Below are 19,662 nucleotides of genomic sequence, written 5' to 3'. Positions count from 1 at the left end.
CTAATACTTCTGGTTCTCTCTGCAGCATTTGACACAGTCAACCACGACATCCTCATCAGGAGATTAGAAGAAATAGGAATAGCTGACCTAGCCTTATTATGGATTAAATCCTTCCTAACAGTACAGAAACCATATGTATCAAACCTTTCAAATCCACCTCAAGGGAATCCACCTGTGGAGTACCACAAGGATCATCTTTTTCCCACTGCTTTTCAACATATACCTGGCTCCACTAATCAAGCTCATTAAAGGAGAGTTCCGGGACTTTTTTTTTATTGTCCCTACGGTTCGGCCATGTGTTTTTAAGCATAACTCGGTAGATCGTGGAAAACTTTCCTATGGACCTTACCCGACTTTTCGTCCATTAACGCACTCGAAATCAGCCGCCATTTTATGATAATCCTATCACTTGCCGCATCGCCCTGGCTCACCTGCTTTTGCGGCACTAAATCAAATCCCCCGCCCCTGAAACAGACTTGATCAAAACATTCATATTCCCCGCCTCTATCCGTGACGTGACTGAGCTGCGTAGGCAAACGCGCCCAGGCGTCTTCTACGCGACTTCACACAGAACCAGGAAATCAACACAGATGAGCTCAAACAACACAGCGCGCCACAATTGGGAATATGAAACTGTACTTTTAAATTAAACCGCAAGATTGTAAATTTGGTAAAGTAAATTTATTTGACATCAAATGTTTTGAGAATATTCAGCGATTAGCATTTTTATTTGCACATGTTCCAAAAAGTTCCGTTTCGAGGCACACGATGTTCCTTTGCTGTACACAGGGTCTTAGATCATCTCACAATACAGCGCCACAATTCGGAATATGAAACGGTGGTTTAAAAGCAAACGGCAAGATTGTACATTTGGCAAAGTACATTTATTTGACATCAAATGTTTTGAGAATATTCAGCGATTTGCATTTTTATTTGTTCACGTTCCGAAAAGTTCGTTTCGAGGCACACGATGTTCCTTTGCTGTACACAGGGTCTTAGATAAATGAATTTTTATTTGCTCTCGATCCAAAATATTTCGTCTTGAGGCAAGCGATGTTCGTGTGCAGTAGACATGGTGTTGGTTTACGATAAAATAAGCTCTTCGGTCGCACTGATAATCGCATGGCTATTCCAACAACGAGGCACTAGGGCACCACAACGGTCTGTATGTTGCATCTAGCCATTAGTACCGCGTAAGGGCATACTTGTACTTGGCGATCGTCCCACAAAATGGTCAGGGTGCTAACGTTGTTCACGCGGAGAAGCAACTGGCGATTATAGAAGCCCTCCGCCGGTGTCTGGTACTCGTGACACAGACAATAATGGACGATGTATCTATTTGAAAAACATAAAAAAAGGAAATTAGTCTCACCATCAGATCTTTATTAAAATTATTCATTTTATATATTAGGTCTGGAAATTATTTCATAGCTAGGACAGTGCAACTGGGTTTTAAACGTCAAGGGGGGCTGTAGGATACTGAGACAGTCCCCCAGTGCAGGGGTTGACAGGGAGTGCAGGTGGAGAGTGGAAGGGCCCAGGACCGAGATCGCAGACAGTGGACCAGTTGTAGCAGGGGAGAGGGAGAGAGAAAGCAGAAGCAAAGGTTTTGAGGTGCTTCCGTAAAAGTATGATATGATATGATATGGTATTTGTAACGCGCCTATACACAAGTGTTTCAAGGCGCGACGAGGCAGGGAGGGAGGGGAACAAGGGGAAGACAGACAAACGATCCTACTAGGCCAGGTGTCATTCAGATCGCGCAAGTGCAGAGGTAAGGGGAAAAGGAGAAAGTGCAAGGAGAGGAGGTGGGGGGGAAGTGCAGTACAAGGTAAGTAGCGTAATAAAATAATAAATAATAAATAATAAATAAAAAGGGCCCGCTTGAGGCCAAGGACAAGTCTCGCAGTTCTGTTCTGGATAAGTTGCAGAGGGCGGAGAGTGGAGGCAGGCAGATTAAGATAGAGGCTGTTACAGTAGTCCAGCCTAGAGAGAACCAGGGCTCGGGAGACAGTGAGCTTCTGGGGGAAGGAGAGGAAGGGAAGAATACCTCTGAGGAGGTGCAGCTGGTAGTGTGACTTCTTAGAGACGTCAGATATATGAGGAGAGAAGGAGAGTGTGGAGTCGAAGATGACCCAGAGGTTTTTAGCCTTGCAGGTAGGGGCGGGAAGGGGGCCAAGTAGACGGTTCTCCCCAAGATAGTGCGCGGTACAAAACAACATGCCACATAGAACGAACAAGTACAACTTAACCCGTCTTTAAAGCAACTGTATAGTAATTAAATTGCGGTATAAACTCATCTAAAGAGTTACTTACATTATATTTGCATTTTCCATTGCGTCTGTGCGTAGGGCAGCCCCGAAATACCACTCCTTCTATGCCGACGTTATTTCTTCTAATGAACGAACATGAAATGGCTTTCGTTTCTGAAATTATATTCATTATCGTTTCTTACGTGGTCCAGGCCTGTCAAGGTCAAAATACAATAGAACCTTATTCTGAGTCGTGGGCCATTCTGGCACCCGAGAAAAAATCAAAGCAGCTGACCTTCACTTCGAAAGAGCACACATTCCAAGTTAGCTACATTCAGTGTAAGGCATTCTCACAGGACTTGAAATTTACACTCCGTCTTTGCATTTTGTCTGCGTGCTTTGCAGCCACACAGAACCATAAATACGGAGAGATTCTATATTTATTGAAAAATGATTTATATTACTGTTTGGTTTAATTTAATGCGCAAATGAACAAGGGTGGAGAGACACATTGCATGTACACTGAGCAATCACTTTTATTTACACAATACATAGATACACATATTCAATGGGCCTGCGACATGAGGAGACTTGAGAGAACAGACAATCAAATTACAATCATTTAAACCGTGATGTGTATTTCTCAATGAGTTCTTCTTTAGGTGGACATGGAACAGATGCAATGTTGGGTGGCAATGCAGTTGTCCCCTGCACAGGTTCGTTCACAACTCCATTTATGTGCCTATCTAGGACGTCAACAATAAGTTTCTCAATAAACTCATATTGCATATCCTCAAACACTGGTTTGATCACCCATTGTTTACTTCTTTTAGTGAAGGCCTTATTGTAGCGAAGCGTCCCTAAAGTTCCGGTCGTCCTACTTTGTTGACGGCCAACATTATGGTTATGTGCCAAGACCGCTAAAAGAGTCCGATTTATCATGCCCTCCATGCCAAAATGCAATCGTTTTGGCCTGTACTTTAGGCACATATTGTGGAACACCTCCAAATCTCCTGTGTGGCAGAATTCCGTGAGTCCCCTCAAAGCTTTTGTTATAGTTTTATGAAATACAATCTTTTCAATGGCTTTGTGAGTGGGTGATGAAGGAATCAACCACTTCTTCTTCCGTGCCTCCTCTGTGGACAAATGGCCATGTTCACAATTGTGGAAATGTTGGTTCGTGTTCCATCGGTGAACATTTGTACAGTGTGGCATTACTGACCTCCATTTTTCCAGTAGAATTTCCAACGACCCTCCACATGTTTTTGAGCTCCACCAAAGATGGTTGCTGATTGACTTGGACCACTGTGAAATACCTTGCAATTCTTTTTTTTTACCTGCAGCCGACAATTTTTTATTGATTGATTTTGCAAGATGCCAAACGTCAAATTGGTGATTTATATTTTTGTACTGTTCTCTCATTGTCTTGGCAATTGAAACGTGTCTGTCCGTGGCTATCAGGTCGATCACCATTCCCCGCGATTGTAGTTCTTGCAATGATGCTACAAAGCCAACTTTCTCCATGGCCACTGAGGATGTACTTTGTGACACCTGCACGACCACCGAACTCACAATTTTCTTACTTTCCATGTCCTGAAAGTGGTAGGTGCAGTACTTGGCTGAAAATCCTGGGCTGTCGCACTGTCCATCACCGGCTAGCCTGAACCGTTTGCCCGCGAATGTACTATCAATAGACATTTTTTCCATTCTCCAAGCTTCGCTAATGGCTGGAAATAGATAATCGGTTTGGTATTTGTAGAACTGAGTTTTCGCAATGAAATGGATTCCCACAAACTGAAAGAAAGACTCTAATTTTTTAAAACTTGAACCACTAAAAAGTGCAGCCGCTGCACAAAGTAGATTGCCTGCTGGCAGTTGTCCCAGCATAGGTTGTGCAGACCATGTGAAAGGATGATATTTTGTACAGGTGGCATGTATTTTAAGGTTAGTGCCTCGAATTGCACGAGTCACATTAATCAATGGCTCCCCACATACTTCCCCACCTACCAAATGCCCACATTTAATCCGAATAATAATATCAATCAAACAACTATCGAATACAATGAATTTGGCCTCTTTCCTTATACGGTCACTCTGCATCCCAGCTGGTTCGGCCTGTAACGTTGAGGACATGTCACTCACATGAAAGGTAGAATCTCTGATATTGTCTTCCGCTATGTTCAGTGATATTGATGGTGTTTCATTGTCGTCTACTTCATTCTCTTCCATTGCAACATCTGTTCCTTCTCCGGCGATGGGTGAATAAAACAATTTCTTCAACTTTCTCGCCGTCTTAGTTTTTGCGGGTGTGGATTCTGTGAATTGATCTCCGACTGCATCCGAACTACCAGGAGGACATTCACTATCAATGGCTGGTGGTGGTATAGCTCTGTTGTCAATCACTTCATATTCTTCCCATTGGCACGATGCTTCTCCAGTCTCAAGTCCCTGCCAAAAGGTTTGACAAGCAACATCTCTCGTTCGCTTCACTGTCTGTGTAGATCTAGTTCGTACACCCACTCGCAACTAGAGGACAGATTGGAAAAGGGGTGTTCAGTTTAAACACAACTTACAGTATTGAACTATTAACAGTGAAAAACAACATAATATAGTGACCAGGACACTAACCTTCTTTTGCTTTCTTTTCTTTGAAACTTTCTTGCCTCGAACTTCAACATCAGGACGCTGTTGCTCCGACTCGTGTGTGCATGTCTCCACTTCCTCTTGCGCTGCAACGACTATGTTTTCCTGATAAGCACATCCATCACGCACTGACGCTCCATGGACTCCCTGAAACATAGAACTTTCATTAGTATGTATAATAATATCGAAAACACAAAATGTACTTGGGGACCAATACCCACGTACATCTCAATAGCAAAACACGAATGAACGCTTTGTGTAGAACATTCAAACGACAATTATTCACGCATTGTTGATCTAGTTAGATGGAACTGTCAAGATCCATACCTCGGGCTCCTCATAGACTTCCATTGATGATATTATTGAAGATGATGCTTCAGTGACTCCCTGAAACACAGTAATTGCATTAGTATGGTTTTCTATTTTTTTTTGAAAATCAATTTTATTAAGTTTCCTTGGTGCATAACGAGGTTACATTCTTGCATTGCATTTATTAATGTGAGTTAACATAAAGAGAAAACCAGACGAAACACACCCCATGCCCCCCCCCCCTCCCTCTCCCTCCCCCCACCCCCCTTCAGTTCGCGCTTACATAGCCTTGATAAACACTTGCACAACGGGCTCTCTTAATGATGGAGGCGTCAATACAATATGCGTGTGGCACGCCAAAGTCATATGGGCCAAACGAGTTCAGTTCTCAGCCGGGTCCTTGGCCCATGGTCCCACATCCGTGGGGAGGAGGGGAATCCCTCAGCTCAGTCTTCAGGACCTAGACCACTCGGCCGTACTTATCAAAGAAGGGGAGCCAAATTTCCTCGATACTGGACTTAGACTCATCGAGCAGGTGTGTGAGGAACTCCATGTCGTAGATGGCCCTTACTTTGGTCACCCAGGTTTTTTCCCCTGGCATTCTCGGGTGTTTCATGGTTTTCTATTTTGATAAAAAGAACAGAAAGTTTGTGCAGGCGTGAACGGCTCATCTAAATAGACCTGCACAAATGATCAGTTGTCTAAAATAAATAATGGATATCTAAATATGATTCGATTTGCTCGATCGTTGGAAGTGTCACCACCCAGAAATCTGCATCAACTACTAGGGGTGATGTTCTTGTAGAAGAAGCTCCGTCATCTCCCTGAAACATAGTACTTGCGTTAATAAAGAAGGAAGTATAGCGGATGTAATCACGTCATATGATCTCGCTTGATCGAGCTGTCAGTATCCATACCTCGAAATGCATAAGAACATCAAGGGACGATGTAACTGCGGTGCACACTTCTGCAAGCTGTTGCGCCGACCCGTAACTGCACGCTCCCCCTTCTTCTTGGACTAATGCTCCATCGACTCCCTGAAACATAGGACTTTCATTAGTAATGAACACAATATTGAAAAAAGAAGACACATAGGAGGGCGACGACAGAAGGACATATCAATGGCTAAAAACGAAAGAAACATTGTGTGTAACAATCACGCTACAAGAATGCAAGATCTGATGATCTCCATCGATGGAACTGTCCTGAAACGTACCTCGAGCATCTGAGTGACATCAACGGTAGTCGTCAATACGTTGCACTCCTCAGCATCTCCCTGAAAGACAGTACTTGAATTATTTTGGATAACAATAATTATAACTGAAAACAAAGACTAGAGGACGAGTACAAGGGTGTACCATTAGGTAAAATAATTACACGATAAATTAAAACTATTGATTTACATGCCTAAAACAAGTCAGTGGCAGAATAGCCAAGTAATATTACCCGATAGGCGCTTGAAGTGGCTGATGACTGCAATAACGACACGGATGGAGAATCTTCCGCCTTCATATTGAGTGGATACATAAATGGGGAAATTATTGTTAGCTAATGCTACACACTACCGCAAGGCCGAGAGATAAATACGTAAACTTGACTCACCAGTGGAGGGATGTGGACGAATAGAGTGGGAATAGCGGTTGAGAGCAATTTTCGCCTCGCTCGCGGTGTGTTCTTCTTTATTAGCAATGATGTGGAGTACATGTCAGAGGTAAAGTGCCTGCTGCAGATGCGGTATCGATCACCCCTCTTGTCCGCAAAGACTTCTAGGACTCTACTTTCAAGCTCAGAGGGTGGATATCCGCAATATCGGACCCATTCTCTTATCTGATCTATTGTCTTAGGGAAAACATGCATTATAGTACCTTCAGATTTATTATGGGTCTTCGAAGGACAACCGCCAATGGAACAGGCAGGCATTGTGGAAAGTTCTGAAAAGTAAAGATCAACAATTCTCTATGAATACCAATGTGTTAAAAAATTAAATACATAAAAGGTTCAATGCAAGGTATGTTTTGGTTTTTGGAACTATACACGGTATTCACATGCGGATAAGTATTTGAATAACTTTAAAAAAATACAAAAATAATTTGACTAAACTCAGAACATGTGACTAGTTCCTTGCATGTACTGTCTTGAACGAAAAGAAATTGGATGCAAAATGAGTATGGTACATGGCCTTACCTTGACGAGCAAACAGTTAGATGCAGGGATCAGAGTAGTTTCTTGTCGTAGAACAGGGAGCAGTTCACAGGTTGCAAACTGATGAGTTTGCTCAAAGTGGTCACGGAAGTTCACAGAGACGAAGAGCAGACAACCAGCACCTTCACGGGTTGACTAGCAAAGCGCAAAGAAGTTCTCATTAGAAATATGAAGTGGGTTATAAAGAATTCGAAACAGGGGTGTGTTTGTGAATGAATGACGTGTGGGGAGATGCTTGGCAGGAGACACGGGGTCTGGCGGTAGACATGTGAACAACAACCCATGCTCTATAGACCACTTTGAAGTGTACATGGTCTTTGGCACCTCTTGGCCTTTATCGCTCCCTGACAGCTCCACTTGCCAGCGCAAGTACCCCGGTGCGAACTGCCTTTGATAGGGCGGGGGGTGGATTGGGGCGGTGGTCGTGCAGACAAGACACAGGAAGACTCGTGAATGGAGACACACTTATGTGGATTGCAGGGGGCCGTCCAGCGTGAGGGGAGATGCTTGGCAGGAGACACGGGGTCTGGCGGTAGACATGGGAACAACAACCCATGCTCTATAGACCACTTTGAAGTGTACATGGTCTTTGGCACCTCTTGGCCTTTATCGCTCCCTGACAGCTCCACTTGCCAGCGCAAGTACCCCGGTGCGAACTGCCTTTGATAGGGCGGGGGGTGGATTGGGGCGGTGGTCATGCAGACAAGACACAGGAAGACTCGTGAATGGAGACACACTTATGTGGATTGCAGGGGGCCGTCCAGCGTGAGGGGAGATGCTTGGCAGGAGACACGGGGTCTGGCGGTAGACATGGGAACAACAACCCATGCTCTATAGACCACTTTGAAGTGTACATGGTCTTTGGCACCTCTTGGCCTTTATCGCTCCCTGACAGCTCCACTTGCCAGCGCAAGTACCCCGGTGCGGGCGGTGGTCGTGCAGACAAGACTCGTTTGCCGTAGGGCCTCACCAAGGAGAGGCCATCTAACTGCATGTAAGAGGCAGGCTGCAGGATCTAGTACATGGAAGGCAGGGGGGTGAGTTTATAAATACCTCAGCCTCCCAGGAGAATATATGGGTGCAGTTCACCCTGGAGACCCTGAACAAAGTGGTGTGGTAAGTATTTTTGGGGGAGGAGGCAAGGCCGGGAGGCTTGATGCCAACCCGCAAAATAACATATGTATGTCTGCTGCATATGGGTTCAACGGTTATGTGGATTGAGGGTGGGCGGCCAGCGTGAGGGAGGATGCTGGCCGGAGACATGTGGTGTGACAAGACAAGGCACAGGAAGACTATTCAATGGAGACACACTAGATTCATTTAAAAAATCAAAACAACCATTGTTAAAATATATGTTGGGTTTTATTTTAGATCTTAATTTCAATTGAACATAAATAATAAACATTACACATTGTAAAGTTGCGGTTGCAGCACATCCCGGGAAAAGCCGCGGTATTGTCCACTGTCGCTGGGGAAATGTTGTCTAATGGCAAGTACCGCACAGGCAGGTATTACTCTCCGAACGCGGTGTCCGAGCCTCCCGTGAAGCCACCAAGTGAAGCAACGATAGGCCACCAGCCTGTACCACCTGTGAAAATGAAAGATGCAAACTGTATTAAAATGACAACTTTCTTATCACTGTCGATTCAGGTACAAAAATGTCATTCTGCTTTGAAAAAAATTCTATCTAGAAAATGCACAACATGGAACCAATTTACATGCATTCGAATGATATGTAGATGTAGTTTTATATGTGGGAGACGACCATGAAATAGTAGTGGCATCACTGACATCACAACCAGAGTATACTTACTCGTTACTCGGATTACGCGGACGAACAGTGCCGCAAAGTTCGTGCATAAGCACCATCATCATCCTCAACACTGTCCGTGAGAGGCAGGCTTCCCTGAACTCTGGCAGCTCGGTGATGCATTGCGGACTTGGCTCGCCTTCCGAAATGTAGGCCAAGCACCCGGAATTTTCACGGCAGCAGCAGTTCTCCTCCTCAGTTGGCATTAGCTCGCAACGATTGCACGTGCACCAGGTGGAGACGCCGTCCATGCGACATGGTCCAGGCTCTTCATCCGTTGACTGGTCCTCCCAACTGCCGTCCGAATCCCCATCGTTTTCGCGTGCTTGCCTTTCCAGTAGTTCTTCCTCGGTGTACTCGGGCTCGTACATATACGGCATTATTGTAGCCATTGTGTGGTAAAGAAAGTAAAATAATTTATAGCGGTGGTACTGGTATCTGTTCACACGGGCTACAATCAACGAAGGTAGCTGACCAGAGCACAGAAACGAGTCACAGAATACTCAAAGTAACACAGCGAGAGTAATGGAATCGAAAATCTGCTGCTGTGTGTTGTGAAACGGTGTGTTTATACTTATTGAGGAAAGAGGCGTCCTGCCGTTTCCATGGCGACACTTCATTAGCTGAGGCGCAGCGATTGTTGACACGAAACGTGCTTTGGCGTTGGGAAATGGGCGGTACGCGTCTGCTGATGTCAGCCTCGGGAGCGGGGGATTTGATTTAGTGCCGCAAAAGCAGGTGAGCCAGGGCGATGCGGCAAGTGATAGGATTATCATAAAATGGCGGCTGATTTCGAGTGCGTTAATGGACGAAAAGTCGGGTAAGGTCCATAGGAAAGTTTTCCACGATCTACCGAGTTATGCTTAAAAACACATGGCCGAACCGTAGGGACAATAAAAAAAAAGTCCCGGAACTCTCCTTTAAAAGGCACAGCCTCACATGCTACAACTACGCCGACGACACACAAATAGTCTATAAAATGCAAGACACACAGGAAGAGAACATCACACTGGAAGACTGCCTGCAAGAACTCTACACCTGGATGAACTCAAACAACCTGAAACTCAACCCGGGCAAAACAGAAATAATGATCATATCCAAAAGCAGAGAAAACAATCACTAAATTCCACGGCAGACAGAACTTGGAACAGCGCCAGATCCATAAACGATAGTAAAGAACCTGTGAGTTTTGATGGACAACAAACTAACACTGGAGCACAAGTAAACGCTATAATCAAGAAATGTTTCTTCCTACATGCTGTAAAAAGCATCCTACCAGTCCTCTTTCACCCACAAAAAACCTGCCATCATGTCCAGAGTAGATTACGCCAACAGCCTATACCTAGGAATGACAGAACAACTGTTGAAGAAACTACAGCACATCCAAAACGCTGCAGCCAGACTCCTGCTCAAACTACCATGAAGAGAACAGATTACCCCATCAGTGAAAATGCTACACTGGCTACCAATAAAACAGTGAATAAAGTTAAAATCAATGTGCATTACGCACATAACAATACACGGCCAAGGAGCAGAGTTCCTAAAAGAGAAAATAAACGTCTACCACCTGTAAGGAACTCATGGTGGCAACAGTAAAGACAGACGCAAGTGATAACAGTTCAAGGGTGTTTATTAAACTGTGTATGCAGGTTAGAAAAACGCCTAATCTAAACCTAAATCACAGATGGGAGCAACCTACGACCATCAAATAATACTAAGGCAGTCTTAGTGGCGTCTTGTCAAATAAAAGGTCCTATACTAAGAAAACCCTAGTGCCATTCGTTACACTAAATACAGACAAAGAGTGTGGGATAGGATTCACAGGAAAGAAAGAAGTGTTCACAAATAAAGTCAGGATGCAGTAGTCGGGAGGGGGTCTCCCTTCCCCACTTTTTGAGCACAGGACAAGGCGGGACTCTGGAGCACAGCACACGTTCGAGCTTTCCCTGCATGAGCTAACAGCTCTGCTCTCAGCTATCAGGGCCTTCAGTGGTTAAGTCTCTTTTCTACAAAAAGTCTATTGCCTCCGAGGATGTGATGTTTTCCAAAATAATAAACAAACGTTCCTTTCTCTGTGTACGTTGGGTGATGCCTTTTCTCCCCTGGATCCTCCTCTTCCGGGCTCAGAACCTTCTCAAGTGTTAGCCTCCTTCCGTCGTGTTCACTAGGGCTTTCAACACAATCTCATCTGCGACATTCACAAATCTTAATGTCTTTTTAAACAGTTCACTGTGGACAACCCTCTCCCGGGTACACTCTTGTGAACACACTATTTATCATGACTCTTTATCGGCATCCCTCCGTCTGGTTCACTCTTGCCAACTTTATATTGCACAGTTCCTTGAACAGTTCTTATGATGGTGGGATTCACTTCCCTTAGCGTCACAATCATCTGCCGGTCAAAGACTTTCGACTGTACAGAGGATTTTATTAGACCCCTGTTTGACCACTTTAACCCTTTTCTCGTGCTCTTCCCAAAGCCTTCTGGTAACAGAACTTTCAACAATAGGGTAATCGCCCAGAGTTTCTCAAGTGAACACCTACGTGGTGCCTGACTCCTCTGTAGCTGGTTTTCCACTCTCATATTTAACAGTTCTCTGTACTTTCTTCAATTAGCCGTTTGCTACTTTTGTTCAACACAGTTCAGTTTCTCCTTGGCTCTCCCCTCGACTCACCGGCTGTGATGACCCGCTTGGCTTTTCTTGTCTCTGGAGTCCAGGCCGGTACAACGGTGGCAAGCGTCTGCCCTCTGCTTGGTTATCAATGTAGGAGGGCCCTGTGTATTGTTGACATCTGCAGCAACACGCTGGCTATTGTTTGTAGTCTAACGATTCCTTCCGCAGAGGTTTCACGGGCTTGGGCCAGAAAGGGCATGGTCCCTTCCCCCTTGTCACCCTCTCGGTTTGCGCTGTCTTTCTCCTTCTCTTGAACTGCTGTGCTGAGTTAGCTCTCTAGTCGTGCGGTCTGCCTTGCTCATATTGTGCTCTCGTGCTCCACCTTTTATCCCTGTGGGGAAGGAAAAGGGCCATCCGCTGTGCGTGATTCTGGTTAATTGCCTGACTTTGCCTGACCCTTGTGGTGGGACACGTCAGGTAAACGGCTCTGGTGTTTGTTCGTAGTCTTTCGTGATGTGTGAAAGTGTTTGTGCCGGAAAAAAGGGGTGGGGGGGTAGAGTGTTTGAGTATCCTACGGGGTAGGATGTGCAAAAGGTGTTATAAGAAGGGGGGATACTGCATCTCACCCATCGGTGTCCCACTTCCACTCCTCAAGGACCCGCCATCCAGCTGATCATCCCTTACTGGTCGACCCCCAGGAACTGGATCCAATAGCGATGGCCGTGTCCTGGCCACCTGGATGACAGAACCCTGCAGACTAGTCAGGGAGACACCTTCAGGTTTCTCACACACCCAACAAGACCACTCAGATCAAGCAACAAAATCTGTCTAGAACCAAAACCATACAACAAAAGAAAATTCCGAGCATCATCTTTCTCTTACCTGGCACCAATAACCTGGAATGAGCTACCAAAAAACATAAGGGATCATCTTCAATTCAGAAAACTGCTCAAAACGTGTCTCTTTGCTCCAGAACCAGAAGGAAATGACTAGGAAGCATATACGCAGTGGGAAACAAGAATCCAAGAGAGGGAACCCATCATCCCTCACTTAACCTTCCCTAACCGCAGGGTGGGGAGAGGAGGCCTTTACCACATACCGCTAGCCCACAGAGGAAACATGGGTAGGTTAGATCCCCACAAGGGAATGCGCAAGGAGGGACCAGGAGGAGGACGTCATGTCCTCATACCTCTAGTCTACAGAGGAAACCTAGGTAGGTAAGAACCACCCAGACAGGAATGGGCAGGAAGGGGCCAGAAACATGTAAACTAAACATCGCCAGCACCAGGGTGGGGGAACACGCCTGTTTCAGCCAGATACACAAACCACTAAAGTAGCACAGAATAGAACTTCCACCCCCATCATACCTGCCAACTAGGCGGACAAACGACAATACCAAACTCTCAGGATAGCCATAGATGTGGAGCAAAGAAACGCAAAGACTAAGTGGTAAGAAAAAACCCACTAACCCAAATATAAAACCTCAACTTTCTCCATACACTTCTCATACGGCAACCCACACAACCACTTCTCTGCACAGCAATCCGCATGTAATTCACCACACTGCAACAACAGACAAACAACACATAACCCATATCAACAGCACATGTGAACTTGCACCGATCCGATAACCGCACTCAAGCTCAGCAGACGGTGAAAACCGAGCTGAAGATGCCAACAGGACATCAGAGCCCTCTCTCCTATTCCCTCTACACCCTACTAACCCCCACCCTTCCTTTTCAGATCCGCTAGAGCGCCTGGCGACCACTCCGGTGGTGACTGTGCATGGTACACATACCTTTTTAACATTAAGTAAACAGAGACAGTACTTTGAGAGTAATTACGAATATCTCCCTTCATTTTATCCTGTCCCTATTCAGCTTTGCATAACAAAATGCCTGTATAGCAAAAAACAGCTGAGAACTCTTTGAGAAATGTTGCAGTAGATATCTGCAGTTGTAGGAATTAAGTTGTTGCAGTGGGAGTTGATGAAATTAAATGTTACAGATCTATGTTCCAGTTAAAGTTCTGCCCTGCTGCAATCTGAGCTGCTCCACACTGAATCCCGGTTCAACTGCAAGATCCACTGTTTGCCTCCACCGTATCACACAGCACTTCCAATTCATGTTCATCAAGGTGCCATATGGAAATAGCATCTGCCCCCACTTTTACAGACATCAAATGCCCCGTACAGGTTTACGGAGCTTAGGCTTTCCGGTTCCAATGAATCTTTTAACATCTGCACAATTTCCTTCCCCTCGCCTTCAAGTGAGTAGACAACACCATGTCATCAAGGACAGTGAGCCTTCTGGCAACCCTATTCGTGTAACTAGGTGCTCAAGAAGACATTTTTTGGGTACTACAGTCGAAAGATTCCAGTCTTGTGTTATGATAATGGCAATCACCAATTGATGACCACCTCAAACAACACAATCTGAGCTGTATTAGTGCTGCAAAGTTTTTACTGGTCTTTGGTAAAGTGCTATTTTTCTGATGCCTGATACACACATTGAAACAACGAAAGGCATCAAACACCGGGAACGTCTGTGCACATGCACCTCTCCCCACCCCATCTATCCTGTACAGAGCACTTTAAAGTAAGGTGGGTGTGCCAGTAAACATTTGCGGATCAAGATGGACACTGTCTACAAAATCTTATCATAAACTCTCCAATTGGACCCGATGCTTAAAATGAGCAAAGCGGACGGAACCAAACAGTTTTTCTTTGTGGCGGATTTAGGGTTACTGCCAGCACATTTCTTAGCAAATCAAGCGGACACTTGTAGTAGTTGTACACCTAAACTTCCCTGCCTCTATTCTTGGGGACACAAACCTCCATCTTGCATAGCATAGTGGGTAAAAAAGTGGCTTTTGAAAGTGTCAATTCTAATAAAATGCCAATTATCAGACACGGAAAAACATAGAAAAGTCCTATGTGCAAGATAAATCTGACTAGGCATTGGAAATGTGTTCACAAATTCAAAGGCAATGCACATGCTTAAAATATCTGCTGCACGTCCGCTGCACGTTCTCACCGGCTGCCACAGTGTATAATAGTTGTGTATACAGTATGGATAGAAACATTCAGTGCGTGCACTTTACGTCTGTTGCAGTTGTTTAACTCGCATGTATTTTTAAATGACACTTAAAAAGTTGTTCTTTAAATTGCAGCAATCGGAAGGAAAAGACGTCCGTGAACTTTCTTTGTCTGAATGGGGACCCTGGCAGAATCGGCCCTTACCCACACATTTAATTAACCATTCAGATCGTTGTAACCATTTCATTGGTTTGATGGAGATGATGGATCTGATGCGACATGAAGAGGTATGATATGTTTTAATGGTGGGAGAGAGGAGATTTGGAAAAGTAAATTAAGTTGGGAAGTTTAAAGATCGATGAACTATTGCGGGCAAGCACAACATATAACACACAAGTATTAGTTTCAACTCTTAATAATGGATTGTCAGAATGAGGTTAGTCTAAAGACCAATGGGAGACTAGAGGTTTATATGAAACAAAAAAGGGTGTTTCCATAGTTAATGATCTACACAGGTCATGTTTGATTAAACTATGAAGTGTCTGGGTAAATAGGCTACGAAGTTGCTGAACTCCCACCAGAGGTTCCTCCGGTATTACCCAAATTGTTCGAATGAACAATTGACCTAATTTCAAGGGTCCAAATTGACCTTTTCACAATTGACCGAAAAAAAAAAATATATATATATATCTCAATGTCAAACTCTGATATTAATCAGGCCAAGCGAGCAGCACTTTCCATGTTCAAAGGTCAAAAACAATCCATCCGGATACTGTCTTCTTTAGCAAAGTCAATCTTAATTTAAATCCATAAAAACAACACAGCTAAACAGGCTATTAAGCCATAAAAAGTAACGCTCTCCCAAAGTGTGAAAAAATGTTGACGCGTTTCGCGGCAAAACTTGCCGCTTGTTCACAATCACAATCCCAGTTGCACAAGTGTGTTCTTAAAAAGACATTCAACCAGCAAGCAAAACTGCCAATGATTGGCCGTGGTGAGATGAACACAAAAAACTGACCATATTCTTAAGGTGTTACATTACTAACTGACTGGTAAAAACCATCCCACCATCATGGAATGGTTTTGCCGTCGTCTCCATGCACCATGTTCTAGTATATTTAATCCAGGAGTTTCGACAGTGACATGTCTGTTTGTGCATTCTGTCGACTGAAATACAAAGTGTTGCATCCCGCATCTCGTGATTCATAGGGAAGATTAATTATATTTATTTATATCTTTCCCATCTCTGTGTAGAGAAATGATCTGAAACTATTTATCCGGACCCACGAGATGCAGAGACGCTGCGCAACATGCAATAACTTCAGCCAAATAATTATAGCCCATTTGGGGTGCACATTACAGAATCATGTGCCATCATTTGTTCTGCACAGTGCAGAAGACGGCTCGAGAGTTATTATCAATGGTATCTAAATTGATTCTCGTATTTTGACTACAAATAAACTAAAGTGAAATGTTGACATCTATGATTTACAATGCATTAAAGCTGGAACTGCATTCATTAGCTAGCATGCAAAGCATTTATTATTTCCACTATGTAAGGTCCATATACGGTTCCTTAGAGGTGTCCAATGCTTGACACATAATGTTACTAAAGTGCATAGCGCCAGAACAGTTGTTATGCCTTAATCAACACTTATTATAAATATTACAAAGTGTAAAATGTATAAAACAACATTAAAATCCTAAAGTGCAAAGTGTTAATAGCAGCATAATTCTTCTAAAGTGCAAATCTGGCAGTCATTGCAGAAGCGCTAATAATACAACATGTTTTAGTAATCCAACATGTCGAATAACTGTGTCTCAAATTAGTCATCTGCATAAACATGTTGAAGGTTATTAACTCCATTATATTGAAGTGCCTAGTGCCAATTGTCATCTATTTCAAATAAAGAAGAAAAACCCTTTCTAAAGACCAATATCTGCTCTATTTTGCATTGTCATTTTATCATAGTGCCTATAGCCATCTCACCAATATACTTGGCCAAAAAGCTTTCTACACTTGTCAACCACAAACTAAAGTGCAATATCCAAGAAAACAACCACCAGGTTAAAATGTGAATATAAACAAGAGAATGAAAACACTGTATATCAAACAATCCCTGTGCAAAACACTGCTGCTGGCAACCAATTGTTCTAATGGAAATATGGTCTTAATATTTCTTAACTTTGTACTCCATGACCACGGTTGTTGAACATGAATTGGGATCAAGTACTGTTCATAAAATGAGCTCAAAATCCTCCTATATGGTCCCATACAGGGTGATATTGTTGCTTATTGGCCCAAAAATGTGTAGAGTTCCTCATCGATATTGTGACCGTTGGGAGATTTGCTCTCAAAGTCCAAAATGCACCTGGTTTCTTGTTGTCGCAATAATTTTTCTTTGTCGCCTCCTCTTGGGCCAGGGTCTATTTTCTGAATGCCAAAGAAACCAAATCTACCAATGTTCTTGTTATGATATTCAGCAAAATGTTTGACCATCGGGTAATTCACATTGCTGTTAATGATGGCACGTGCATGTTGTTGGATACATATTTTCAATTTACACTTAGTACTGCCTATGTACCATTTCTGGCAAGAGCAGGTAAGTACATAAACTACATGTGATGGTCTCTGATATTTCGACCATTTGTCCTGTGACAGGATGTTTACAGAAATTGCAGTTATTAGCATATTTACACATGTTGCAACGTGTGCATTTGTGAAAACCTTTCTTAGTGTTTCTCAACCAATTCTTTTTGCTGCTTTCTTCAACTTTCGGCATATAGCTTTGAACAACGGTGTCCTTAATAGACCGATTTCTTCTGTATGTTATTTCGGGCCTATTCTTCAAACTGGTACATAGGTCCCTGTCCATCATGAGGATTTGCCAATACGTATGTATGATTAGTTTAATGGATGACACTTGAGTATTAAAGGTGAGAATGGGGCGTGTACTCTCAGTTTCTGTGCCTACATTTGCTTTCTTGCTTGATCCTGATAGGAGGCTCCGTCTCTCTTTTGATCTTGCTTTGATATAGGCCCTCTCTATCACCTTCTTCGGGTACATTTGACGTTTGAAACCTTGAGCTGTAATTTTGCTTTCCGAGTCAAAAACTTCTAATGTGCTGTTGTTTCTGAGTCATATGAACTCCCCATATGGGACACTCCAAATTAGATTATATATTTTCTCGGTTTGGTGATATATAAGGGGTTTTGGTGGGGGATTGGAGGGGGTTTCCCCCGCACATATGTAAGAATTGACCTTCACAATTCGGTCAATTGTGAAAAGGTCAATTGTCACTCGAACAAATCGTATACAACCGTTCCTCCTGTCCACATGGAATGATCTCTAGTGGGCTATTAACACTTCTACTCAGATAAAGAGGGAACTGTGGATGAATGGCTATTGGGACTAGATTGAATCTACAACTAGAATGGGGTTCCTGTCCTGAATGGGCCTAACCAAAAAGTGTAAAGTTGTATAAGGTGTCAATGATCCACAAACAAAAGCCTGCTTCATATTGATGCTCCGGAGTTGCAAGTTGTGCGATGGGGGCTTTACTACTTAATACCGTTTAAGTGGAAGGTGGTCGAGGTAGACATGGCAACACCACCATGCCATAGAAGATGAGAGAGTGCTCATTCACGACCGCTAACTCAAGAAGCAAAAACACTCTGAAACCGGGCCATACATCACACAGTCCCCTTCCTGTCCTACTGAGCAGAACCTAAGCAGAATGCCATTTTTGGGAGCACAACAAACAGCAGCTGATGCAGTTTCCAGGAATGGCTGATGGCACGAGCGAGTACCTGTTTGGGACAGCAAAGGACTACACATGCCAACCCTTCACATGCAGGTTCCCACAGAAGGAATCAGAGGGGCAAGCATTTTCCATTAACTGATCTGGGATATTTTCCTATGCTTCTGCAAAAATTCTCCTGATGAAGTGTGTATACCACCATGATGCAGAATACATGATAACTAATACCCGTAGCACCAGCTTAGACGGGCAACTGTGGTATTCAGACCTTCTACATCTCACATACTGTGAGGATAATATGTTGCATCTGAGAGTAGATCTCCTGTCCAAGGACAGCTGATGGATGTAACACCATGATCCAGCCTCATTCAACCTAAAGGCCTGTCTCTTGCGTTTGTTGAATTTGGGCACCTGCAACTGACAGCAGAGTGGAGCTCCATTCTGCACTCATTTGCAACTTTTGCAATGACAAAGACCTGGAAGCTAAAATAGTAGAGTTTCTAAATTTGCTTTACCAATGAAGCCTTTCTGAGTTCGACCACACCAAATTATGCCTTCGAATGGATTGTCCTCCCACGTATTCCTCATCTTTTGATACTTCCATTTCGGCTTCAGCTGCTGTGGTAAAAATGTTCTCGACAGAGGGCACTGCGCAATGATTACGCCGACTCTATCGATGGTCAACATCATCACCAGTATATATAGCGTGCGTAGCACCACTTGGCTTCAGATCCATTTTTGTGACGTAGCTTTCGATTTGAAGAATTGCGGCGCTCTTCGGTTCTTCATCTAATACTTTCATTCAAACAGATTCAATTTCAAAATGTCTTCATCGCCGACTAAGACAGGTTTAAAAAAAATGTTAACATTGTGGCGCTAAAATGTCGATCACTGACCCCCACTGCATGTGTCTGTGGTGTCTCGGCACAGAACATTGCATGTCAGAGTGTAATTCCTGTCCGGTGATCACCGGCAAAGCTCTAAAGGATCGTGAAGGTAAATTGGCGGTGGGTAGGACCCCCTCAAAATCCC

General features: G+C 43.8%; 1 protein-coding gene across 2 annotated transcripts in view; it reads left to right on the top strand.

The window, feature by feature from the left end:
- FANCM (FA complementation group M) overlaps positions 1-19,662 on the top strand; it is a 1,896,264-nt gene that overhangs the window by 1,422,966 nt on the left and 453,636 nt on the right. For both annotated transcript variants that reach the window (XM_069638749.1, XM_069638750.1), the window contains one exon: positions 15,003-15,155. In XM_069638749.1, the coding sequence (XP_069494850.1) occupies positions 15,003-15,155 (153 nt within the window). The remainder of the gene's footprint in view (positions 1-15,002; positions 15,156-19,662) is intronic.

This window comes from Ambystoma mexicanum, chromosome 14 (genome assembly GCF_040938575.1).
Source record: "Ambystoma mexicanum isolate Mex_15411 chromosome 14, UKY_AmexF1_1, whole genome shotgun sequence".
NCBI lineage: Eukaryota > Metazoa > Chordata > Amphibia > Caudata > Ambystomatidae > Ambystoma > Ambystoma mexicanum.
The sequence above is the reverse complement of the archived record's forward strand: the minus strand, read 5'-3'. Positions and strand labels throughout refer to the sequence as shown.